The sequence below is a fragment of the Python bivittatus genome, unplaced genomic scaffold, assembly GCF_059951505.1.
Source record: "Python bivittatus isolate LINGU-HERP-01145 unplaced genomic scaffold, Pbiv_v1 ctg000340_np1212, whole genome shotgun sequence".
In the NCBI taxonomy this organism is placed as follows: domain Eukaryota; kingdom Metazoa; phylum Chordata; class Lepidosauria; order Squamata; family Pythonidae; genus Python; species Python bivittatus.
The window spans coordinates 30,925,927-30,953,412 of NW_028277056.1; the positions used below are offsets into that span (position 1 = coordinate 30,925,927).

At 36.0% G+C, this 27,486-nt stretch overlaps 2 protein-coding genes across 5 annotated transcripts in view; one reads left to right on the forward strand and one right to left on the reverse strand.

Annotated features, from left to right (window-relative positions):
• CMSS1 (cms1 ribosomal small subunit homolog) overlaps positions 1–27,486 on the reverse strand; it is a 185,186-nt gene that overhangs the window by 92,013 nt on the left and 65,687 nt on the right. The window lies entirely within an intron of this gene.
• FILIP1L (filamin A interacting protein 1 like) overlaps positions 1–27,486 on the forward strand; it is a 155,892-nt gene that overhangs the window by 67,730 nt on the left and 60,676 nt on the right. For 2 of the 4 annotated variants that reach the window (XM_088140794.1, XM_088140795.1), the window contains exons 2-4: positions 9,911–10,181; positions 18,245–18,418; positions 25,655–25,833. In XM_088140794.1, the coding sequence (XP_087996920.1) occupies positions 10,017–10,181; positions 18,245–18,418; positions 25,655–25,833 (518 nt within the window). In that variant the 5' untranslated portion in view covers positions 9,911–10,016. Of the gene's footprint in view, positions 1–9,910; positions 10,182–18,244; positions 18,419–25,654; positions 25,834–27,486 lie in introns of those variants that run through there. The other 2 variants (XM_088140796.1, XM_088140797.1) reach the window with 2 other exon arrangements.

Sequence of the window (27,486 nt, forward strand, 5' to 3'; positions counted from 1 at the left end):
TTTTTGTATACTATTTTCAAATTGTTAAAATATTTAATACGCACTGTGATCATTCCAGTATTATGTGCTGGCTTATGCAGCTGAACTGCTCCTTCTTGGACCATATCTCCTCCTAGCTGAAACTACTAATACATCTCAGAGAGTTTTAACCATGGTTTGTTTTTATATTCAAAACAGAAACAATGTCTTGTTTCTCTATTAACAAATCAGAGTGAGAAATCAAGAACAAAACATAGCATGTTAAGAGAAGAATAAGCTAGAGTTCCTAGTTGGCATAAAACATGAAACAAACTTTTGATAGAATCAACTGTGGCTTTAGTAGGAAAAAGAAAAGGAACATGCACTGGTACAATCTTAATTCTTTTATATTTACTATTGCATGGAAACAGTATCATAATAAATAGACATTACCTAGCTGTATTTTTCAAAATAAGCCAGCACTATCATTCACCATAATGCAAATAGGGAAATTGAGAAAATGGCTTGCTGAAACATTTTTACACATGTATTTGGAAACTGAGATCCTCCAATCTCCAATGGTTCATTATAGAAATCTCTCGTTGATTAAACCCCCCCCAAAGATGAACAAACAAATCATATCCAGTTCTTTTACGATCTTAATTATCTCCTACATAACAGAAAAGCCTGTTGTATAAACAATTTTTGTATTCTTATGCCAATATAGAAACTAATTTTACTGGAGACATAAATCTAATCAAGTTATATGTGAATGGTTGATATTTTAGTATATAGCATATATTAGAATGACACGGCATTTGCCATTTTGTATACTAAAATAATGAACACCAGCCTTTTGGATAGAAATGCTGCTGTGGTGAATACATTTTTGTGGCAATTTAATTGCAACTGAAGTTCAATTAACTTACTCTTGTAATAAGTGGCCCTTTGGGAGAGCTTAGTTCTGACATCTTTGCATGCAACATATACATTACTAGTCCTGTTCCATTCTTGCAACCTCTTTGGATACTATTAAGATTATATGACATAAATGAGGTCATCCAGACTTGTAGAGATAGTTTACACCAGCTGTTAAGAATTTTTAAAGAAATTAACTCTTTGCTATTTCTGACAAAGTAACAACCATGAGGCTACTTTGCATATATGGCATTTTATAGAAATAACAGTAAATAAGGGTAGATTAAGAATTTGGACTTAAAATATCCATTATAATTTTTGCTTAAGTGTTGTAAATACTTTATCCCACAGGTAGGTTAGATTATTTACCCAACACAGCTTGCTTTACACTATTTCATCTTTATCTCAAAAGATAGATTAATGTAATAATGTGAGTAAGCACACCTTTCTCATGAAGATTTTAATCTACAACATTCTCAAACAGATTCTAATCCCAGACTTTCTCAGTTCATTGCACTGTTAATGTTAGTAATTTTTTCACAGCGCCCCTAGGCTTGTAGTTTGCGTGGTGTCTGATAGATGTTGAGCTTTGGTTTGTTATCCTGCAGTGCTCTGTGAGTTCACTGTGGTGCTTTGGGGTGCTGCAGCAAATAGTTTGGAACCATGGTTCTTATCTAAAATATCTACCAATAAAACATTTGGTCTAAAAGGAACTCTGTTAGACTAAAAAACATGATAAATTGCCTTAGTAAACTGCACCAGTCTTAAACTCTTTTTTTCAGTTAAATATTCTTAGGCCACTTTAAATTTCCACTGGTGCTGAAAATATTATAGAATGGTTTTTGTAATGGAAATGTGGCTATCACAACATCAGTTGTGCAAGAATGCAGGAATGTTTCCATGCAAAGTGTTTTATATTGAAATAATCAGGATTTACTCTATTTTGACAGGGCACCTATATCATGTCATAATTTAATCACTGTGTTTTTCCTATGATTCTTTTCCCTTTTTTAAACTGCATAAAACACAACTGTTAAAAAAAGCCCCATAAAATAGGATAGCACTTCTTTGCCTAGTATACATAGCCAAGAAGCAATTGAGGTTTTCTGAGCCTCAGAATTATTGTCCCTTTAATTGAAAACATCCTTTTGGTGGCTTGTGTCTGATGAACTGATTGTGGGAGGGGCCTGGGGAGCAAAGCAGAAGAAGGAAAATATCAGATGGTTGGCAGATACTCATGTGGTTTTCACCATGCAGCACATCTTCGTATAGTGCCTCATCTGCCAAATCCACCCCAAGACTGCTGGAAGGAAGCCTCAAGCTGTACTTGACTCAATGAGCAAGAGGTTCCAGATAGCTGCCATGTGGGTGAACTCATGGCATGAACTCTGCCTACTCCTACCCTACAAGCATCACTGCTAACTCATCCAACCTGCTCTTCTGCAACTGAAATTCCCTGGCAGGAAAACCTTTGATCCTCTAACTACTGTTGAACTACAATTCCAGCAGTCCAGCTACATTGCCAAACTAGAAATATGTTAAATGCCAACCCCAACCCTGTGAAAGTTGATAGAAACCGCTTAAAAATACAATGTAGGAAGGGAGCTATGTTTAGTAGCAAAAAAATCAGGAGGAATCTGATAGTACCTTTTCCAACTAACACATTCTCCTAAAATGTATAAATTTTCATGGTAATTAAAAATACAAGAGTCTTAATAGATAAAAACTAAAGAAAAGGATAAAGAAGAGTCTGATGACAACTGGATAAGCATTAAGAAATAAGTAGCCATTTTTTTTTTATTTTGACAAAGTAAGATTGATTCTCTAGTAGCTTTCAAACTCAAAGCAGCTTTGTTCCAGTTTCATAAAATCAGTTAATATGCATGAAGAATTATGACATCTGGAATCAAGTCCCACCTAGTTTTAAACTATAGCAGTTAATTTTTATTTCAGGCAGCTTAAATTTATCCTTTTTAAAGTCCCTTCTGCTTTAGGGGTAGAAAGGTAGACTTTCAGTTTACTCTCTGCTTACTGGCACCCTTCGGAAAATAAATACATAAATAAATCTTTTGTGTTGGAGATCCTGTTGAAAAATTAGGAACTGGAAAGCAATTCCCACATTTTATTTTTGATAAATATGTCATTCAGCATAAATTTTACCAGCCTATCCCAATGATATAACACCATACAAATTTATTTTTAGTATAACATACATTGAAAAATGTATTAACTGTGGTGGTTTTCTCAAATAAAACAATTTTTATATGGAAGATGCTAGCAATATCTTTGAACAGCATTTCTAACATTTATCTTGGAAATTGTGGAATGCTACATTATTCAGTATTCCAAGTACTTCAATCTTCTCAACTCTTTCATAGGTTTTCTCACTAACATTTCTGTTTGCTACAGCAGTTAAAAAGAGAAGCCTAGATTTGTACCTCAGGATAAGTGAAAAGGATAATTTTCTTCAAAGCCAGCTTAGAATATCCAAACACAAAAAATAAATCTGCCACCATTCCACCTATCCATTTGCTCTGATATCCTTCCACCTGTCACACTGTTGTGGTATAGCAAGGTTTTGGCCGCCAGTTGTATCCTGTCTCATTAATTAATGCTGAAAGTTATGAACATATTTTCTGGGTTAACATATGACAATACCATCTTTGGTAGTATCCCTTCCTTAACTACATTTGGTACAATTAGAATAGGATAGCAGTTCAAATACCTGCTGAAATACTGAGTTTGCATATGGAAAAGACAGTCAATCTGCTATGCACATTAATGGGTGGCCACTAGGATCTCAGTCCAGCATATGAAATAGCATATATTTCTGTTTTATTCTACTAGACTTCCTATAATAGAGCTTTACAGTGATTAACAGAAAAGGGAAAGACATATCCCCCCCCATCCTATATCAAAGTATTTAAAATTTGTCTCAAAAGTATAGGTATAAAAAGCTACTTGTCTAATATAAGGAAATTTCTGAAAATGTAAACTTCAAAATTACTTCTTCCACTCCAAACAAAACATGTTTCTTACCCACCTACTGTTCCCACCAACCCAAATCTGAACATCCATTAGGACCATATTAGGATCACTTCTAATTAGGGTCACTTCTTACACAGGACAATTTACTAGTTAATATCACATAATTAATGTATGCGAGCAAAAAACAAACATCAATAGTCACTTGGCAGATGTTAAGTTGCATTTAAAACATCAAAGTGGAGACATACTATAACGTATACCAGAAAACATAAAATGGTACTATTATAAAAGAAAATACAATTCTGTTTGGTGGGTTGTACTGAGCCTGAAAATAATGAATGTTTTAAATAAAGAAACCAATAAAGAAATAAAATGTATTTTTATATGATAGGTCACTTCCTTTCCAAAACAAGACTTAAGCATATCTGAACAATCAAGAGAACTGATTTCCTCACCTAATACTGTATCTGGAAGAAAGATACATATTTTTCACAGCCATCTCTGTTGAACAACACTTGCCAAAAGAATATCTGCACAAAATGCTTTGGAAACAAACTTAGGACTTCAAGTCACCACAATCTATTGAAAACACATGCATATTAAATGTCCTTCTACATTGCAATGACATTGCTTAATTTTATATCCACCATAAGATCTCCTGCTTACATATGGAAATAAGAATCACTGTTTGTAATGGAAATAATGATTTGTAGCAGCTGCAACTTGTCAAATAAAGAATCAGAATTATAAAAATTAGTGCATCATAATAATTAAGAGTGGAGAACAAAGAGGAATCTAATATTGTGCAGGATATAACTTATTTTTAGAGATATACACAAAATTACTATTTCATTATATAACCTATCTGCATTAATTTTTTTCATGATTACATTTTAAAACTAATTAAATTTGCAATAAGACTATAAATTTTAGAACAGCCATACTGAAACTCTTATTCTTCCAATAAAGGGTAAAGGTTTTGATTTGATTTTAGTTTCATCTGCTATTTGATTTGATTAGTATGAGTGAAAACAGAGAGAAAGAAGAATGTGTGTGTCTCTGTTGGTTGCCTATATATAAATACTTCATTGCATTTGCTAAGGCTTTTTCTCCCCAAATGTTCAAAAATTAAAACATTATTACAATTACATCTGGACAGTGCTCTCAGTTACAATACCTAATGTCTTCCTTACATTAAATATTATGAGTTCCAGCAACAAATGACTGCAAACAAGTACTTAGTATGTTATTTACACAAAGCCGAGTGCAACCTGACCACAATTTCTATTCTTAGGATGATTCCTGTACTAGAACCTCAGGAATCTGAATCATTAGCTTACATTTGTTCCACTAGTTGTTTAGTAGAGATCCCAAGAGAGCAAACAATGTTAACAAAACACATTAAATAATCCAAGCCCAAACAGAGGTAAACAAGCTACAGAATGGCCAAATGCCTTGTTTTTCTGCCCACTGAGTAACTTACCACTCCATACTAAAGGCTGTTTTCATTCTCCAAACTATAGCCTCATATAAACTTCGTTAAGAAATAGCAGAATATCCTCTGGAATCTTTGTCCAGTTATTTATTTTAATACATTTTTATCCCATCTTTTCATTCAAATTGCTCAGAATAGCACCCTGAGTCACATACCATTTTATTCTAACACCACCACAGTAAGGAAGTTTTGCTGAAAGAAAGGGATGGTCCAATGTGATTTCAGTGAGTTTCAAGCCTGGTGGGGACTAACTAACTCCCTTTACTCGGTTCTGACACACAGAGGAAGCACATCAATCATAATTCTTAATTCCAAGACCTTGTGATCTAAGAAAATGTGTATTCTCATCTACTCTTAGGCTAACTGGTAATTCATTATTATTGATATGTGAAAACTTAAACTCTTACATTTTTCTAATGTATTCCTTTATTGTATTTTATTCTAGTTATTTATTAATTAACATTAATTATTATTTTTAGAGTCTGACAAAAAAGCTGAGCCTCGTTTGTTCAATCGTTAAGTCGTGTCCGACTCTTCGTGACCCCATGAACCATATCGCGCCAGGCCTTCCTGTCCTTCACTGCCTCCCTGAGTTTGCTCAGTTTCATGCTCATTGCTTCAGTAATGCTATCTAACCATCTCATCCTCTGCCATTGTCTTCTCCTTTTGCCTTCAATCTTTCCCAGCATCAGGGTCTTTTCCAAAGAGTCCTCTCTTCACATTAGGTGACCAAAGTATCTGAGCTTGAGCTTCAGTATCAATCCTTCCAATGAGCAATCAGGGTTGATTTCCTTTAAGATTGACTGGTTTGACCTCCTAGCAGTCCAGGGGACTCTTAAGAGTCTTCTCCAGCACCACAGTTCAAAGGCATCAATTCTTTGGCACTCAGTCTTCTTTATGGTCCAGCTCTCACAGCCATACATTACTACTGGAAAAACCATAGCTTTGACTATGCGGATCTTTGTTGGCAAGGTGACATCTCTGCTTTTTAATATGCTATCTAGGTTTGACATAGCTTTCCTCCCAAGGAGCAAGTGTCTTTTAATTTCATGGCTGCAGTCTCCATCTGTGGTGATCTTGGAGCCCAAATAAATGAAGTCTGTTACTGCTTCCATTTCTACCCCTTCTCTTTGCCAGGAATTGATGGGTCCAGATGCCATGATCTTAGTTTTTTTAATGTTGAGTTTCAAGCCAGCTTTCGCACTCTCCTCTTTCACCCTCATCAAGAGGCTCTTTAGTTCTTCTTCACTTTCTGCCATTAGGGTGGTATCATCTGCATATCTGAGGTTGTTGATGTTTCTCCCTGCAATCTTAATTCCGGCTTGTGATTCTTCCAGCCTGGCATTTCTCATGATGTACTCTGAGCCTACTTCTACGATATCTGCAGTTCAGTCAGGACAGGTGTCAGTCTGATAATATGATTGAGAACAAAGAGCTCATGTGTTTGGTTTAAATAGTAATAAATAGTTCAGATGCAATGCTAAATCAGAGTCTTGTTTTAAAAAATGAGCCTGGCTTTTCACTTAAACTCCAGTGCTATCCTCTTCTCAATCCTCCTCCTTTGAATTCAGCAATTTCATCTCTCTTCCTGATTTGAGGCAAACTTGATCCCTGCTTGCTTTCCATTTCTTTCCAAACCAGGGCCAATCACTCATTTGCAAGTGTACTTTGTCTCATATAATGAAAATTGGGAAGGAATCCTTACAGGAAGAAGATGAAGGAGCATAAGACCTGGAGGGTTGTATAAGCATTATATCTGAAAAAACCCTAATTTTAAGAATGAAAGACCTCAGCCTTAAAACTTAATTGGGATCAACATAAAATACAGACACAAATAGTTGCAAGATCTTAGCTTTGACATAAAGGCTTGAGAAATAATGAAAGGGTTTACTTGTTTCTAAGACAATGGCAAAGTAAACTCCAGGTAGGCTTCTCAGAGGAAGAGCATTTCATAACTTAAAATACTCATGTTAGCATTTGCTTTTGGTAAACATTTACTTCACTTTGGATAACAATGAAGCCAAAGAATGGCCTCAAAAGATCTTAACCTATAGGTGAGCACATACAGAGTGGATAAAATAAATTACTAACTATATTTAAACTTCGTATGTTATGTGACCATATCATCCAATTCTGCTCTATACAGAGCAAAGGCTGTTCTAGGAAAAGTCCAAATGCAGGCAACTTGACATCAGCGAATAATCAAAGAATGACACTGATTTCCATTATGGTATAAAGCATAATGGCGATTATCACTTTATGAATTCTGATTTTTTAAAATTTTTTGTTTTATTTATAAATGAAGCCTCTACTAAATCATAGAGGTTTTTACTCATTACACCAATCACAAAATGCTTGTACTGTATAACTGCCAGTTAGGGGAAGGAAGATCCAGATTAAGCACTTCAGAAAGCAGCTACATGTTTGACAAACTATTTCTGCATTTCCATACAAAGGTTCAGCTCTCAAAAGAATTACGTCTTGAGCAGGTGGCCTATTTAATTTCAAGAGATTCTCTTCTTAATTGTCTTGAGAAAAACTCAGTAAATACTAAAGTTCTGACTAAGACCGTAAACTATTTTATAGGTTCTATGCAATAGTATTACTGTGGGATATAGTTAAGCTTCCAGAGTTGTATTATATTAGACAAATCTTAACAGAGAATAAGAATGTACATTTCATTAAAATGGGATGGAACTGAAAAATGTTGTTCATTGAGTTGTTTCTATTGTAACATTATGTCAAACAGTTCACCAGGGTTGTCATTAAGTTTTAGTTCAGTTTGAGTTCAGCTTGCTTGAAATTCCAGTTATAGTATCTAGCCTTCTTGACTTCTGCCAACATCTTTTTATTTTTAATGTTTTAATTAAAATTTTAATTAAAAGCCTTTAATTTTCCAGAGAATCAGAGTCTGCTCCAAAGATCTGCTATTGTATTATGTGCCCAAAATATTTAAGCATTAGCTTCATTAGCTTCATTATTAGTGCTTCCAGTGATACCTTTTATTTCATCTAGTACTAAATGATCTGTTCTTCTTGCTACCAAAGCACTCTCCACAATCTTCTCCAGTACTACAAAGGCATCCATTTTTCTTCATTTAGCCATTCTGATGCTCCAACACCTATATTACAACTGGGAATACCGTGGCCTTGACAGTATGAACCTTTGTTGGCAGTGTTATGTCTCTTAAAATGTTTTGTATAGATTGTCATACAGCAGACTTTTCTTTGTTTCATGGTCAGTCATAATTCCTACAGATTTTTGAGCTATGAAGATAGTCTGTTACTACTTCACTTCTTCTCTGCCTATCTGCATTGAGCTAGTATTGCCTATTAACATAATCCTAACAGTCAGCTGTGCATTTTACATATGACACAACACAATTTGGCTACACTTAGAGTAACAGAATCATGTGTATTTGAAAGTAAAAATTGTAAACAACTGGTAAAAATGACAAGGATATTTATTTAGGTTTGGGCTTAGCATCTCTGAACATGTGCCAGTGTAAAACTGGCAACATAATAAATAATCCTTTACAGTTTCAATGGCCCCTTCACTGCACAGGCAAAACCCTACCCCAGACGGGATGCCCTTGTATCTCCCTTCTTAGATGGATGTAGCTTCGCTTCCTGAAATCAGTTAAAGTCATTTAGTATTATGTAATGACATAGTATTGCTTCTTAGAATTAGACAATTCTCAAAACACCCACACAGCATGATTACCTACCATAGATTCAAATACCTTTTTATTTCACACATAATAAAAAAGAGAAACTAGATTATAAGTATCTTTATTTCAGCTAGCATTTGATCTCATTCTATATGGCTTCTTTTATGTCACATTTGAGGGTTTGGTTTTTTTTCATATCTTATTATGGTGTCACTCTTTAAAAACCAACCAACCAACAAATTGGCATTAACGCCATTGTGGACTTGTCAAGTCAGAGTAGAAAACTGAGGTTTTTAAAAAAAAGAAAAGAAAAGAAATGAGATATAAAATGGTGGCATTATGAACAGATGGCTATGATAAATTCAAAAGACTGTGTCTCCACACCCAAGATACACATATAGTACAATGAACAATGCTTCCTGAATATAGTAGATCTTATTTTTAAGTACATCTGCATAGAAATTGCATTGCATAGATTTATTATAGGCTGTAGTGATAATCTTATCAGTGTTACATTCCAAAAGGTGGGGCACCAACATTAGGTGGGGAAAAACGATAATTCAGTGGCAGGCTTCATATTATATGTACAAATGATTCTCATTTGAAGGGCTGAGAAAAACCCATCTGAAACCATGGAGAGCTACTAGCAGTCTTTAGGCATCTCTGTAATAGATGGAGTAAGGTTCTGTAAGAAAGCTTCTAGCTTCCTATGGGTGACTGCCATTGCTGAAAGATTCTGTGGCATAAATGTGAGCATTTTTAGCAAATTTATTCAGATAATGTATGTGGATCTATAAGCCCACATGCCAAACTGATTCCTTGAAGTGGCTATATACATTTTTCTGTATCTTTACATTTTCTTTTTCATCTTCCTCCACCAGGTATTTGAAAATGCATCCTGGAAATAACAACAAAGAAAGTACTTCCAAATTAAAACACTGTCAACAGACGGTAAATGACATCTGTATGGAAGATTGAGAGGAAAAGATGATGAAAAGGAGACAAACGAAAAGAAATTATGCAGCAGAAACAGACACTATCCTAACAAGTCCTGAATTAAACAAGAAACAAAAAAACTATTCCAAGAAGGGTGAAGACCTTTCTCGAGATGATCTTTTATTTCTTCTGAGTGTGCTAGAGGGGGAGTTACAGGCCAGTATATAATTCCAATTTCATTACAAATTCCCCTTTTCTCTTTTTGTATGCTGTCCCTATACTGTTTGATTGTGCAGGAATGTCTAACAGCCCTAGGAATACGGAGGAGGAAGGAAGACCATTAGAGGAATGAGTTAGACCCATTATTTAAAAAAAAAAAAAACCTTACTTCCAGGGATGCAGAAAATATAAGGGAGCAACTCCATCTTAATTGCCTTACATTATCGCTAATGTTGATCTGGAAATCTGACAGGCTATCAAGGTTGAAGTCAAGCCTTTTGAAGCTGGAAAACTCAGGAAACAAGAACAATTTGGATTTCTGGAATAAAATTTATTGCTAATAAGGTAATGTAACAAAATCTTGAAAATCTGCCAAAGCAATTCTCCAGATCAGCTTATACCTAAGGCAGACTTACTGCTCCTCATGTCCCCCCCCCCGACTAAGGGATCTTTTCTGTAACAGTTCACTCCCTCCAGTAATGATCTTGCTCCCCTGTCCATGTTCCCAGAGTCTGTTAGGCATTTTATCATACTCATTTAGAAAGATATGCATATTTACAGTTGTACACAGAAGTTTAGGTGCTTGAGGACAAATTGTATGTTTCAATAAATCCCAAAGCCTATAGAATTTTGTATGTGGTGAATCTTTACTTAAATTTGAATGCATACTTACTACACTTGTACAGTTGTTTATAGATCCAAAATAAGAAAACTTGTAAGTAAATATGGCATGAGAAAGTTTGGATGCATTTTCAGTTGATATATTGCTCTTTCTCTTTTGTTCGTTTTGACTGTAAAACTGTCAATAATGCCCAAAACATGATAGGCCCATTAGGTTTTCAATTAGTCAGGTGAAATCAGTTCAGTAGGTGAACAAATATTCTGACCATTCTAACTTCATAGGTTGTGACTGTTGTAGTACCTTCAACAACCATGGACTCCTCTAAGCAGCTGTCTGAGCATTTGAAAATTATTATTATTGTTATTATTATTATTATTTATTAAATTTGTCCCCTGCCCATCTCCCCCCAATGGGGACTTCTTTGAGCAGGAGCCGTGAGTCCAGGAGGACCCCCAGATTACGCACTGGATCTGTCTGGGGCAGTGCTATCCCATCCAGCACTAACGATGACAAAGTCCCAGATACAGAGGAGCCATTAACCCACAGCCACTCCGTCTTACCAGAGTTCAGCTGAAAATGGAGATCATTCACTCTTAAAAAGCAGGGGAAGATCTAAATGCTTCCAACTACCAATTCCAACTGCGAGAAACATTGTTAAGGGATGGAAATTAAATGGAAGTATCAAAGTCAAGGCAAAATCCGGAAGATGGAAAAAAAAAACGTTGCTAGTACTTCCTGAAAACTGGTCAGATCTGCAAAACAGAACCCACAAATCACCTCAAACGCCCTTCTGCGAGGTTTAGCTGACTACTGTCCACAGACCTTATACAATAGTGATTTGCATGGGACAGCTATCAGAAGGAAACATTTTCTCTGATGTCATCACAAAAGTCATTGTCTAAAACATGCAGAAGAAAACCTTGCTAAGGCTAAAGCACTTGGGAACAAAATGCTTTGGCTACAGATGAAACAAAAACTGAAATGTTCAGCCACACCCATACAAAATACATTTGGAGGAAAAAGAAGCATTGGAAGAAAACAATACTTTGTCAGCTCTTCAAGGTAGGCCAGGTCAGGAAATAGACACCACCAGGACTATAGGTCAGGAAATAGACACCACCATGGGGACGCGGTGGCACAGTGGCTTAATGACACTGAAAGTTGCTGGCCAGAAATGGTCGATACTTCAGCGGTTCGAGCCCAGCTCTTCGCAGCAGAGTGAGCTCCTGCTTCCTCCCCAGCTCCTGTCAACTCAGCAGCTTGAAAAGTTACGTGAGTAGATAAATGGGTACTCTCACCCTGGTGGGAGGAAAAATGCTGGCGGTGCCTTGCAAAGGAGATGGGAGCAGTTGCCGGTAACGCAGAAGCTGCGCACGCCCCAAAAAGGCGTGAAGCAATGGAAACCCCGCCTCCTGCGCTCGCCAGCTGGGCTCTGCTCTAGGAAGGAGGCACTGGCAAACCAATTCCGAAACACCTTGCCTTGAAAACTGCAGGGACTCGTCCAGGCAGTCACTGCAGAATCAGTAACGATTGAGTGTGGATAAAAAAAAAAAGGACTATTGGAACTCTACTTTATTAGGATTGTTGTAAGGTATAATAACAAAATCTTACAACCCTGCCAGAGTTTCCTTTTGTGCTCTGTTATACCATACAGAATCAAGGTGTGGTTATTTTGAGTCTCTTTCTCATGCTCCCTCCTTTTTCAGGCTGAAATGCCATTTACTTTCTTTTTTATCTACTAATGATTTTTGCATTATTTCACAAACACTCTCTCTGCATTCCACCACACATATGAGGGAGGAAGTCACCCTGTTATGCTTGGGGTTGTGTGGCAGCCAGTGGCACAGAAAATATTGTGCAGGTGGAAGGAAGAAAAGACTGAACTCAATTACAACATATCCCAGAAGCTGATGTTCCACAGTCAGTGAAGAAATTGAAGCTGAAAAACAGATTGGTTATTTCATCATAAGAACAAACATAAACATACTTCCAAATCAACACTGGGAGATCTCCAACATACAAGGCATGCAAGGAGACCTAAAAATATCAGAGAGCCAGAAGAGTTCTGCAAGGAAGAAAGGGAAAATATTCCAAAAGCAAGAAATTATCTACACAGAATGTTTGGAAGCTGGTATTTCTGCCATAGAAGTATTCTCAAGTACTGACTAAAAGGATGTCCAAACATAGCACCTGCCATTTTCACTATGTTCTTATTTGAATTTGTAAACAACTGTGCATAAAGAGTACATATGTACATTCAATTTTGCATAACAATGTCATATTTAATTTAGTACCATGCAGAGGTTGTATTTGCCTTTGTTGCTTAAGGATCCATTGAAACATACACTTTGACCAAGAGTGTCTAAAATTTTGTGTGCCACTGTGACTAAAAAGAGAATGTCAGAAAACTGAAATATTATTGTAGAATAATGCCTAACAGTACAGGTACAGATAGCCCTTGTTTAGTGACCAGCAACTTGTTAAGTGAAGTGGCTGCTAGTGAAACTGCAATTGTTCTTATGATCTTACTTCAGCTTTCCTTTGTTTTACAGACCTGCAAAGATCATAAATGTGAGGATTGGTTATAAAGTTACTTTTTCATTACAGTTGTAACTGTGAATGGTTGCTAAATGGGGCAGTAGCTAAACAAGGACTACCTGTAGTCCTCGTATAAAAATACTAATTGGGACAGGAAACTCCATTGTTAAGCAATGCAGTTGTAAGTTGAAAAAACATGTGGCCATGTCACTTAGCGACACACTTCCAGCAGTCCCAGTTGCCATTGTTAAATGAGGGCTGAGTGGGTCATTAAGCGAGGACCTCACGTGACCATGACTTCTGACTTCCTGCTGGCTTCCCCATCGACTTTGCTTGTGGGAAGCTAGCAGGGAAGATCGTAAATTGCAATCATGTGACTGCGGAATGCTGTGGCAGCTGTAAGTATGAGGTCCAGTCATAACTATCACTCATTCAGTGCTGTCATAAGTTTGAACAGACACTGAATGAGTGGTCGTTAAATGAGGACCACCTGTGTAGTCCTGTGCATATTACTATGAGTTACGTCTGAATTTTAGAGGAATTTCTAGATCTGTGCACACTGCAATCTAAGAAACAGAACTTTTAACTGGAAAATCCCTGATCCAAATTCATGAATTTTAATGGAAACATAAGAGCATCAAGCCAGATCATAGTGACAACAATTAGCCCAGCTTCCACATGGGCTCATGAGCTTCTCCAGCCTCCTCTTGCATAAGTGCACGAAATATTTTGTAAACTTTTGCTGCTATTTTTTACTATTATTACATGTAGTCTTTACTTACTGACCATTCGTCCAGTGACTGTTTGAAGTTACAAGGGTGCTATAAAAATAACTTTACAGCCTATTTACAACCATTTACAGCCTTTGCAGCATCCCTCAGTCACATGATCGCCATTACAGTCAGTACATGTTGCCCTGTGCCTGACCTTTGTTTTTTTTCTTTCTTTCCTTCCATGCTTACAGAGCAGATAGATTGGAGAGAGGGATTGCAAGAAAGTAAGCTGTTTGCTCTTTTACACATCAAAACCAATGCTACTGCATCAGCAACCGGGGGCTGAAAGTTGTGGGCGGGCTATACAAACAGCTTACAGTACTCTCTTGAAATCTCTTTCTCTCCAATCTCTCTGCTCTGTGAGGGGAGGAGCAAACAATTTTGCAAGCCAAAGCAAGCAAAAAAAGCAAACAATTTCTGACCCTTCTGTCCTCTTTGCAGAGCAGAGGGATTAGAGATGGATTTCAAGAGAATAAGCTGTTTGCTCTTCTATACATTGAAAGCAATGGGATTGCGCTGGCAGCGGGAAAAGGTCAGGCAAAGGAGAGATTGTCTACAAAAACGGCTTGCTTCCCCCCCCCCATAGAGCAAAAAGATTGGAGACAAGGAATTACAAGAGAGTAAGGTGTCTGCATAGTGCACCCGCAGCTCCCAGCCCTGGCTACAGCACAATTGCATTGCTTTTGATGCGCACAAGATAGTAAGCGGGCACTTGAGCATTCCAAAGGGCGGGGGAGTGGTTAGAAGGCAAACAAAAGCCAAAGATGTGAAACTGAGGACCCTTGTCTCTTTCCGGCCAGAAAGCACAGTAACGGTCACGTGATTTCCCACTTAGTGACCACTTTGCTTAATGGCAGAGTTGCCAGTCCCAATTAAGCAATAAAAGAACACTGAATCTAAGCCAAATGTATTTAAATACATTGAGTAACACAGGATATGAATACTTACAATATTGCCATAATTTGAAATGCTTGTATTTCTCCAAAACTGAAAGTAGAGTTAGATAAGTTTGCCTAAAAAGATGGGAATATACTTTAATAACACTATGCTGTGCCACATTATCCTTGATACTAAATCATGTTAATAAAAATCTCTCTGGAAAAAACACAGGACAGGTTAAAATATTAGTACTATGTTAATGTGTTCAGTTTGATAAAACGAAGGGAATACAAGTGTATGACCTTTCTAAAAGTCTATTTATAAAACTCAGAACCAATATCTCAAGAATTCCTACCTACCCTGCTTCCTTATAGTACACTTAAAAAATACCAGTGCAGAGTGTCATGGGATCTTATAAATAATGTGTATATACCAGAAGTCTGTGCTACTCACATTTGAGTCTATTTTTCCATTCTAATTTATCTTTTTTTTTCATAGAGAATAGTCCTGTTATCTTCTGCCCCATCAATACTAAGCAGAGTCACATCTGAATAGGATGAAGTCCGACTAGAAACAGATTTTATTTTATTAATACAATACTGTAGGTGAAAATCCCCACATCCAGTTTTAAAGCTTTGGGATATGGTTAGATTTCCAAATCTTTTCTTGACATTTCCAGAAAAATACAATGAGATCATTAGAATTGTTGAAAGAAACGTGTAAAATATGCCAAGTAAATATTCTTGGTTCTCCAGATAGTATTCTCAACTTAATAGGAACATAAGAAACTGCCTTGTACCAAGTTAGGCTCGTCGTTCATCTGCTTCGTACAGTATTTTCTGCATACCTCTACAGGATCTCAAGGAGAAAGCATTTCAGTCCTTTTAATTGGAAATGTCAGGGACTGTATCCTGGGACATTCTATATTAAATGCAGGTATTCTCTCTCAAAGAATAACACATCCTGGTTTTATTATTAATTTGAGCTACAACTTAGTCAAAAGGCAGCACTTTTAAATCCCATTTAGGGTTATGACAACTAATGGGGCTTTCAAAAGCATGACTGCAGCTTTACTTAGTTTCTTAAACTGAACTGTTTCAGTTCCCATTTCAGTTCCTATTTGCTTCCATCAATTTGTCTAATAAGAATTTATTTTTAACTTTTTTCAATAATAATTAGTTTTAAATAACTGAATAAGTTATATCATTTTAAAATTTTAAGAAATATTTAAATATCAACAGCAATAATCAGCACAGTATAAATCATAAAATGAGACTAAGAATAATTTCTATCCAAGCAGTTGAAGATCTAGCCTCATTTAACAAATCATTGAAGGTTAGACTATTAAGACCTTATGTTAAGAGAAAACCAAATTTCAGATGTAATATAAACCCATATAAAGAACGATAATCCAAAAATGGTTTCATGTTGTATGTACTTTCCAATAGGAAGTATAGAATATCCTTGCAGCAGTTATCATGAATAAAGCCAGTCTAATATACTTTCTGGGAATGAAAGGTTTATTTAATTTAAAAATAACAGGTTGGAAAGGAAATTCAACCTTTAGAATTTGCTTCTGTGGTAGAATATTGCCCTCTGTGGGGTTCATTTGAACTGGAGACCAAGACACACTTATGTTGAAGCATACATTGATTTATTGACAATTACAGTAAGCCAGAGGCAGGAAAGAATTACCTAAAGAGGGGTGGAGTTACAGACCTTCTTTATAGACATATGCAAATCAATCATTTCATTTTATTGGGCACATTATATTTACACTGAGTCAACATAAATTCAGTGGTAAATTCCCACTAGTAATTCATGTATTATAGATAGTGATTAGATCCTATAAGTGATCTACAAAATATGGATTAAATGAAGTCACTTCTTGAAAAATGGGGTTTTGTTCTAAACAAAAGTATTTCATCCCTTGTCCCAAAGTTGCTGTTTTCTTTTCCCCTTCATCTGAAAGATGTTGGCTCTAGCTTCTTTACTCTGTAACTCACTCCTAGTGGCTGGTTTGCATTTTTTTCATTTAAGACTTTCACTATCTTATTAGCACTTAATTACTTTAAGCATGACCATCAGCTAACTGTTCAGGAAAGACTGCTAAAAGTCTTATTCCTGACTCAGCTATTACCTTCACTTTTGGGGATAATATCTTCCCCCAATCTCCATCTAAATCCCCATACAAAAGTCCTCCTTCAATTCATCCTATTATAATCCTATTATAGCCCATTCATTTTCCAAAATTGTTGAGCTTTACAACATTGCCATTAAATACGGATGCTAGTAGAATTTCAATTAAACATGGTGTACTTGATTTAAAAGATAATTTGTCAGGATAATCTTATAACAGGTATTTCAAAAGTCTGCTCTTTGTTGCTTTGAAGGATCCAGTTCATAATTCCACAAATCTAAGATTTTGAAGATCTTTAATTACATTTGAAAAAAATCTTGGCACAGATAACTTACAGGTAATCATAAACATACATGGGTCATTCTGCCAATTTTCAGGCCAATTTATCTTGTTTTGAAGAGCTGCCATTACTGCATGGCATTGGAATGTATGCTACAGAAGGTCACATTCTCTGCACTGTGTATTTCATTGGCTTCAGTGTGCAAATATATGTACACAACAATAGTAGCAGACACATTCTGGCTTAACTTAAAACAACAAAGGGTTGCTTTGTACTTTGGTCCTAAACTTCCTGAAGGAGGAATGACATGAAAACAGCTGCCAAAACTTCATAGTAGTTTTTTACCTTGTAAAACATACGGCTCATTAAGAAGTATGAGTTTGATTACAAAGCCCAAATAAAATATGAGAAACATGTAAAAAAGGTATTGGAGTTACTATTCATTTGCATACTTATCCACAACTGTCTTTCTTTTTTTTATATTTCCTTAGAACTACCAACTTTTGGCAGGCATAAGAATAGCTGAAACCAAGGAGAGTAGTGGCAGAATAGAGGTAAAAGAGAAAAGGATGAATTAGGGGAGATGGATAGAAGGACAAGCCACTGCTTTAAATAACTACTGTTGTTTTAATAAAAACAATCCCTTTTCCAAACATGCACATGCCAAATGAATTTAAGCAATACTGAACAGCCTTAAGGAGAAATGATCACTTGTATAAAGTGCTACCCTTAAAATTATGCAGCAAATGCAAGAACCAATTCAGGACAGTTGTTTCAAAGAGCTGATATGCAGAGTTAACCTTATTGGAGTAATCTGTATTTCTACAGGCTCAGGATGAAGTGATAGGAGTTTTAAAGGCTGAAAAAATTAACTTGGCTTTACTAGAAGCACAATATGGCTTTGTTACTCCAAAAAAGGTCCTTGAGGCACTTCAGCGAGATTCTATACAAGCCAAAACTACATTATGGCAAGAGGATATCTATGAAAAACCCATGGGAGAGGTATGTATGATGCATGTTTAAAGCAGGATGTAAGCATACAAGGATTAATCCTAGAATCCAATGAATAATTGATTTAACTGAAGAAGGGCAAGTGTCAACAAAGCAAAATATTGTTTTGCTGAAGAGCACAAACAGTGAGCTCAGAACTTAAGGATCCCAGACTTTAAATCTCTACTATGAATTGACATCTACATCGGTTGTGAACTTCAGAGAGAGATAAATTCAAATGCAGCTGTCAACTGGTACAAAGTCTAAACAGTCAATGAATTCAAAGCCTACTTTTGAATTCAGCCAGCATCTTAAACCAAACAACAAGCTAAGGGATCGTCCAAAACTATTCCACATTGTTAAGACCCTTCCTTCTATTGCAATTTTACTGCCCTTTCCTTTCCTTTGATGTGTGACATACTTTATAAACAATTCATGTATAGCGTGATAGCACCGGATGCATTTCTAGGCCTTAGGAGCTGGACAATTTGGTAAGTTGATTTAGCCAACTGGCATGTAGACTTCATTGCAGCAGCATCACAATCAGACTCTGTTTAGACAAGTTAATTATTTTGGAATGGTAACCTTTGACCTTGTCAAATATTCAGTGTCAACAGATTTTGCCCTAGCAAAATCAAGGGCTTATCGTAGGACAAATTACTGAGTAAACAAGCAGGCTTAGTAGCCCTGGAATGTAAAGTATTCTGCAAACATACACACACACCCTTGAAAAGTGAGGTTTTGGACAGTTACTTCTACCTCTTCATTCTTATACATCAGAATTACAGAACTTTTAACAGGCCAAGAGTTCTTTGAGTATATGCATGTGCATGCAGGTGTGTGCAGGTGTGTGTGTGACCAGATTTTCATTAGATCAAGGACTACAACAGATTTTGAATGACATGTCAAAGATTGTACTACAAAGGGGCAAGGCTACATTGAAAAGATAAAAGTGGAAAAATGGAGGAAGGATAAATAAATGAATAAAATATCAATATTACTATGCAGGAGTTGCTGTTTTAGATGGAAGGAGGACATGAAGATGCTGTGGGGTTAGCAGCACTGAAATTTGACAGCTAATCTGAAGGGAAGGCAGATAAGGGATTACAGATGAATTCCTGCAGATTGTAGATGATCCATTTACGAGATGCCAGTAAGATAAGACCTCAGGCTTCTAGGTTTCCTCTCCTATCCTGCATAATTTCATAACTGTTTAGTTTGCTTGAAAGTGAAAATATGGGACATCTCCTAGGCTCACTAGCGAAAGGTATTTTTATCTCCACAGTTAGGTAATACAGTATGATATGCTTACAGCAGCAGCAGCAATAAAACCAAAAAGCTTCTACCTCCGTTTAACTAGCAATTCAAAATTTCAACAATTTAAAATTATAATATTATGAATCAGTTAGGAATTTGAGGAATCAGCACAGACAATTAAATAACTGAACGGTAATAAAATAAGAATACTTACATCAGCTGTGTCCAACTTCATAGAAATATATATTATCAGGCTCATTGTAGCTCAACATAAACAGCATGATAAACAGAATGTTTTCACAGAGCATTTTCCAAGTTTCAGAAAGAAACATAACTAAATACACAAACGGACCCAAACCAATGTCAGGCAAAAATGCTAGAACTCATTTCTAGGTTTCATGGCAACAATATTGTATTTATAATGTAAGTACAATTGTAGAGTTAATGCATTTTCAAATGATAGTGAATATTAAGTCATAAGAGCTCTATGAACAGAAATAATGCAAGGAATAGACAGACTCCTTCCATCTCAAATTCCAAACGTAACTTGGACTTCTATCTTGGAGCAGCTTTTCTCCTAATGCTATATGGCAGCAAAAGAGTTTCTAACACTACTAGACTTGGCAATATTAACTGCAAAGATAAACAACCAAAGAAAAGTCAAAATGATATCGTTCTATCATACTTATTAAAGTTCAGGAAGTGGAAGAGTCTAACAAATACTAGCAAGATCATTTCAAAATTCTATTTCAAAATTACAAAGACAAAATAGAGGATTTATTTTGTTGCTGATGTTAGATGTTTATCAAAAACAAGGGCCAACCGAAAGAATTACACCTGGAGTGCAGAAAAGAGGCGAGCTGCTATGTAAATTCCTCACAGTGATCTGATAATGTATCATATGTCTGGATCTCATCATCACTGATATTTTAACAGCTGGTTTATAAGCATTACGTTAAATGATGCCAACAGGATGACAGCTGTGCCAGTTGAGAATTACTAAACTACAGTAATTCTATGTGCATTTTGGTTCCAGTTTTATGCCTGGGACAGCTATGAATTTCCACAGTGACAAGTATGTTCTGCATTCTCTTCTCCTATAATGAAGTACTAACAGAGGCAGACAGTTTGATTTTTAGATAATTAGGAAGTTCACTTGATGCCAGGGACTCATCAGCAATGAAGATATAAGAAACCATTTTATAAAGACCAGTTCATTTCACCTACACCTGGTATGTAAACCACTGCAGCATTCTCCACACAAACTCACAGTGGGCTCATGAAACACATATGGTTTCATGACATGTGAAATGGCCTTGGAAGGATCTGCAGTCAGATTCTATGAGAACAAATTGATTTATTCCTATAGAAAAGCTCAATGTTCTATCAATAGTTAATTCTTTTGTCCAAAGCTGGTCCTGCATTAAATATGATCTGTATGAGAAGTATCCATTAATGCTTCTCTCATCTCCCTGTCTTACCTGTTATTTATATAGCTATTGAATAACTTTAATGATACTTCATTTATATACATGATTTTTAAATAGTTTGTAATCATTTTTTGAATAGTTACAAAATCTAGAATCCACGGATTTACATTTATTTATGTTAAAGACCAATAACCAACAGCAAATGTTTCTTCTAAATGCTTACCAATACATAAAATGTGCTAAAATAAAGAAACTGAACTTTGCATAACAATAAGTCAGTTTTATAAGAGATGGGTGGATTTTCTGATTTCAAAACCATTTGTTACTGCAAAGGTTATAAGAGTCCCAACACTGTTATAATTATGATTAATTGACCTTCAAAAGTATACCTTGTTTGTAGTTATATTCAAAGAATAACAAATTAAAAAGTTACGTCTATATATTTATTCATTTACTATAATTGTACACTGCAACACCCCAAGAAGATTCCTGGTACTTTACAACGTACACGTAAAAAAATCAAAGCAATATAAAAAATTGATACAACTAGCAAAGAAACTAAAATATACTACAAAAACAAACAAGTTGTTTTTTTTTAAATATGATTTTATATGCTTTTTATATTCTTTTTTTTTTGGTATTGCTTTTAATTGTTGTAACCTACCTAGAGTCTTGTATTTGAGATGGGTGGCTATATTAATTGAAATAATAATAAAAATAATACATAAATAATAAAATAGCTCACTCTTAATTGTATTTCTAAATGTCAAGAAAGAAGGTATCATCAAATCACAAGGGGAAGTTATTTCTAGAGTGATAGATCTGAACTGAGAAACACTGGCTCCAGAGCCACCCAAAATCTTGCTTGGGGGTGAAACCTTCAGAATCCTGAAAATGTGTAAGCTAGTCCTTTAAGTACTTGAACACTAATTCATACAGGATTTTATAGGTTAAAAACAGCACTTTGAATTGCACTTAGAAGCCTATGTGTAACCAGTGCAGACCCTAGAGCACTGGTGTTTTATGATCACAGTAAGTCTCTCCTGCTATAAGGTAGGCTGTATTTGGTACCAAATTGCAGCTCCCAGGTTGTTTTCAAGAACAGACCCACATTTACCACATTGCAGTAATCTATTCTAGAGAATACAAGGAAATGAGTTAAAAGTATATATAAAAGCCACAACAGCCCTACAGTCATACCAATTGAGAAAAGAGCTGGTGGAAGGATGGGAAGTGTGTTGACAGATATATATGCATGAAATGAACTATCTTCCTCTTCCATTACTATGGAGATGTAAATTAAGGAATTGGCCAATACCCTCTGTGTTAGGTTTATATTGCTTTCATAAGATGGGAAAAGTTGCACTTCTGTGTACAGTTGCAGTTTTTGTACATTTGGAACAAGATATACATTAATTGTAGTTCATTTCCAACTATAATGATTCCAGACAAAAATGACATCTTAGAGCAAATTACTCAGAAATTTCCATGAACAGTACAAAGATGCTTAAAATTGTCTTATAATGTTAATCATAATTATTTATTTATTTAATCAAGAATATAAGGGTTTAACAGAATTTAAAATGAAATATATTAGAAAAGGTCAATGCATTCTTGATGGAATATTTTCACTGAAATTTGTTGTTAGTTGAGAGGAGTCAGTCAGCTCAGTCCCCCATGTTTATTTTATAAGATTTAAAACAGTGACATTTGGTTAATGCTGAAAAAAGTCCATGTGCCCTGCTGAAGCTGTCTGAGTATATTATCTGAATCATGGAAGATGAGTAAATGCCAACACTTTTTTTTAAAGCACTGATTTGTGTGTGTGTGTATGTGTGTGTGCACGTGTACACAATTTCATTTTGGCCTCTTTTATTTATGACTAATTCCAGGCAAATTTATCCCAAGTTTTATATGTAGAAAAATGCAAGTATCTACACTGCAGATCAGAAAATCCAGTCCAGCAGAGACAGGCCCTCTGATAAAATCATGAAGTCTAGACTATCTTGGTCAAAGGGCTTCTAGCTGTGTCAAAACAATGAGAAATGAGAGAAATCTGTTCCATGTTATGTTTCCCTTCAATAGACACTAATTCAACTCACTAGTATAACAACACCAACAACAAAGAACTTTCATCACCTAATAAGGAAGCTGAAACTAATTACTATATGGAATGATTCCTTTTTTGTTCATAGTCTGAGAAAAATTAACATGCTAACAGCTAAACAGACAGCACTTCATTGGTTAAAAGCCAAGTCAAAAGGAAAGGGAAAGTTTCCAAACAAACAAGCAACAATTGAATAAATCAGCATGATCATCCAGAACTATGCAGACCAAATTAGAAATTCGTAACATTCCTCACCAAACCAGTTGTATCAATAAGATAGCAAAGAGGTATAGCCTAGAACAGAAGTAGGAAGTGCATGCCTCGGCCTTCACTCCTATAACCACTTATATGTTTAGGCATTCTGGAAATATTTGTTTGTTTTTATAACTGAGTATACATGCCATTTTAATCATTGACTTATAGCCCTACCTTGCATAAGCAGGATTGAAACAACTGAGAAATAAAATCAGATAAAAACAAACATCACATTCATGATCTAGTTCAAAATCTTTAAACTTAAAATTTTAAAAATTCAGCTATATAGTGTATAGATTCAGACTAAAGCAAAAGTATAAAGTGGAATGAGTAACCTGTGCAACTCCACGTTGCTGAACTACAGCTCCCAGAATTTTTCCATTGCTATGAAAGCTACAAAATCCTAGGCTTTGAAGTTCAGTAATATCTGGTAGACCATGCACATTGCCCACTCCTGCTTTAAGCCTATTTCTGCATCGAAGTGGGGATGGCTATGTTAGACATTAGTAATCTAAATAATTTATATAAATAATCTAAATAAATATTGTATGTTCTTCATTCAATTTTATGGTCCCCTTCTTTCCCTCCTCTCCTATTCACTGCAATGGGATGGTGCTGTATTTCTCTGTCTCTAGTACAGAAATCAATTATCAACCTCCATCCTTCTGTGTTTACTATTTTCTTAACATGGATGAGGGATGACATCCATGACATAACATGGCTAGGGCAATGAATTGTGGAGCTATGTTAGCTACAGTCATGGCTGTTCTGGTTATAACACTGTCCTTCTGACCCCACCATTGGACTCATTTAAGAGAAATAAAACAAAGATTAGGGATGGGCAGGTCAGCTGGTAGAGAACTGACTGCTGCTTCCAGCCTTCTTCCCAGTGGATCCACTCAAAACAACTATTTGGCCAGACTCAGAAACCAACAGTTGGCAAGACTGAAGAGAATATCCATAATCAAATAGAGCAGTTAGACCTTTCAACAAGTACATTCTGAAAATCACATCATCCTTCTAAAAAACAGTAAAATAATTTCACCTGATTTATAAAGAATCCTGAAACATCAGTGAATTAAACTAAAGAACACTTTTAGTCAGGCTGTGGATAAATCTTTACACAGATTCCAAGTGTGATTTTTATTGTACATTTACCTATATTCATACACTAATAATATTTTTGACAAAATATATTTCTCGCTAAAAATTATTAATGGTGGCATCCAAATATTGCACTTGCTATTTTAGCATCTTAATATTTAGGATAGTGATTATCAATAGGTTTGCAGGGATGCCACCAAACCACATCGACATTATACAGTATTAGTTTTGTAGGTATGCTACAATGGCATCTGAAACAGATACATGGCATAAATATTAGGATCACTGTACTAATTTATTTCTTACAGCAAATGGTATTTCATTCCAAGGCATCTGTTGCTATAGTCAAAAATTTACTGAGCAGAGTAAAGCAAACTTTACTGCAGCAATCAGAGATTAATAAACCAATTAAGAATCAGTTGCCAAAGAAAATATATGTTAAAAGTAACATTAAGTAATTTACACTGTTTTATTTGCTTAACTTTGTCAGTCGAGGAAAAGGAGAAATGATACTGATAAAAAGAAACATTTGAAACCAACGAGAATTTAACATCAAAGTTATCAAGGTTAAATCCATGCTAGTTTTTTTCTACATGATATAAATGCTAATTTTCGACTCTAATGGAATTTAGTACTATTAAGTAAGAGTGTGAAAACTTACGACCTTCCAAGTGTTGCTGAACTACAGCTTCTAGAAGCTCTATTCTGCATAATAAATGGGGAGGGATACTGGGTGTTATAATCTAACACTAAGAAAGCTACAGGTTCTCCATTCTAAGACGATTTTATGTAACTGCAGAACTCCAGATTACCATGAGATGGCAGCAAAATAAATAAAGAGATATGGAAACATTGATTCTTTTTGCTGCCATCTCATAGTTGTCTGGATTTGTGCAGCCCAGATATGAGAGCACTTACCCCATCTAATTTAAACTGTGTTTTATTCTTGTTATAATTAAATTTTAAAGCCGTTAATGGTGCACAGATAAGTTACTTAAAAATACTTTTAATAAATAATAAATGTAATAAATTCCTAGTCAAAATTAATACAAATGATAGACATCTTTAAAATTGAGGACCTTGTTACTTTTTTAGCTTGACAAATTGGTTGAAAAGCATAAAGAAACACATAGACGGATGCTTGAGCAGCTCCTGATGGTAGAAAAATCTCATAGGCAAACTCTGTACGACCTTGAGGATGAGAAGAGGAAACATGCAGAATACATGGAGAAAAGTGATGAATTTACTAATTTATTAGAACAAGAACAAGAAAGGTAAGACAATTTTAAAGACAAGCAGTCATAAAAATCGTTGTATATTTTTGTATTTATTTGGATAAAGAATTTGAGCGTATCAGTGATCTAATAAGAGGTCAATTTAACCTCATGTAACATGAAGTTAGCTTAGATGTAGAACATACATTTTGGTTTTACATGATAATGTAGAGACAGTCTTTAAAAACTTGTTGGCAGCATTAGTATTTGCTGAAGTCTTTTGTTTTGTTTGTTCGTATCTCTAAATCATATACAGGTCTCAGGCTGTTTGCTTGTTTATTTATTTTATCAGATTTATAGAGCCACCCAATTTAATTGACTCTGGGTGGCTTACAATAAAAACAACCAATAAAAACCCCCAGTAAGGTGGGATGATCTGATAAACTAATAGGAAAAAAAAAAAGGCTGGTAATAAAATACAGCCACATTTTGTCAGGGTTCAGTTTAAGCCTGTTTGTCCCATCCAGAACTTCATAGCCTCCAGGTACCATAACATAACCTTGACAGTATTGCTTGTTCAGTCGGTTCAGATGTACAAACTGAGTTTCATCAGCATACCAATGATACCAGACTCCTTCTCAGCAGATGACCTCATCAAGGGTTTCAAGTTGATATTAAACAGGAGAGGTAACAATGAGGCACCCAGCAAATAAGGGGCTGAAGAGTCGGCTTCCATTCCAGGTGGTGATTAAGGCCTCAGACAAGCTATCCACCAGACAACTGGGAAGAACACCAAGGTCCAGGTCCATTAGATATTGAGGGTAGACCAATCGAATAGGCCCCACTTCCCTGATGGATGTTAGCAGCATTGGTGAATCTAAGAATAGCCAAAGTGATCTGACCATGACAGAGGACTGATGATGACGTTGTCCACCCTCAGATCACACCCACAATTGCCCCGAAACAAAAAACAGATCTAGAGTGTGGTCTCTTATGTGGTACATCAGGCCTTTAATGACTTGGGACAGGTCCACAGTTGCCATGGTGACCATAAACTCCTGAACTGCTCCTGACTTAATACCACACTAGGACAGATTGAAATAATCTAAGACCATTAATCTCAGAGACTCAGCTACCAATTCAGCAAGAAAATCTAGCATAGAAGGAAGACTAGTACAACCACAGGGTCTCACATCTGGTTGTCTGCAGCACAGAGTTTCTTGACAACCTTAGGACTTCCTAGATACAACTATAACTCCTACCCTCCTGGCCTTGGGCCCATGGCTGGTGCCACACATGAAATTTGGGTGGCCATATTTCTGAAAGAGGAACAACCCACAGCTGCCCAGGTCTCAGTAATACACTCCAGATCGCCCACCTCATCCAGAATAAGTTCCTGGTAAGGACTGCTTTGTTACAGACCAGCCTCTGAGGATCCAGGTCCTGACCCTGGGGTTGAAACTTGGGGCAAGAAGGAAGAATTAGCTGAGCGTACTGAAGGTTGAACATGGAGCAGTTAAAGGAACTGAAATGGCCTTCCTTGTTTGGCATAAGATCATGCTATGTTCTATTTCCTCAGAAAATAAAACACTTTTTGGGTGTAAATGCAGCAGCCTTCTCCAATTGATTGTCTTCCAAAAATATTGGAGTTCAATTAAGTGTCATCATCCCTCACTAGTATTTTGCATAACTGGGGATGATGGGAGCTACAGT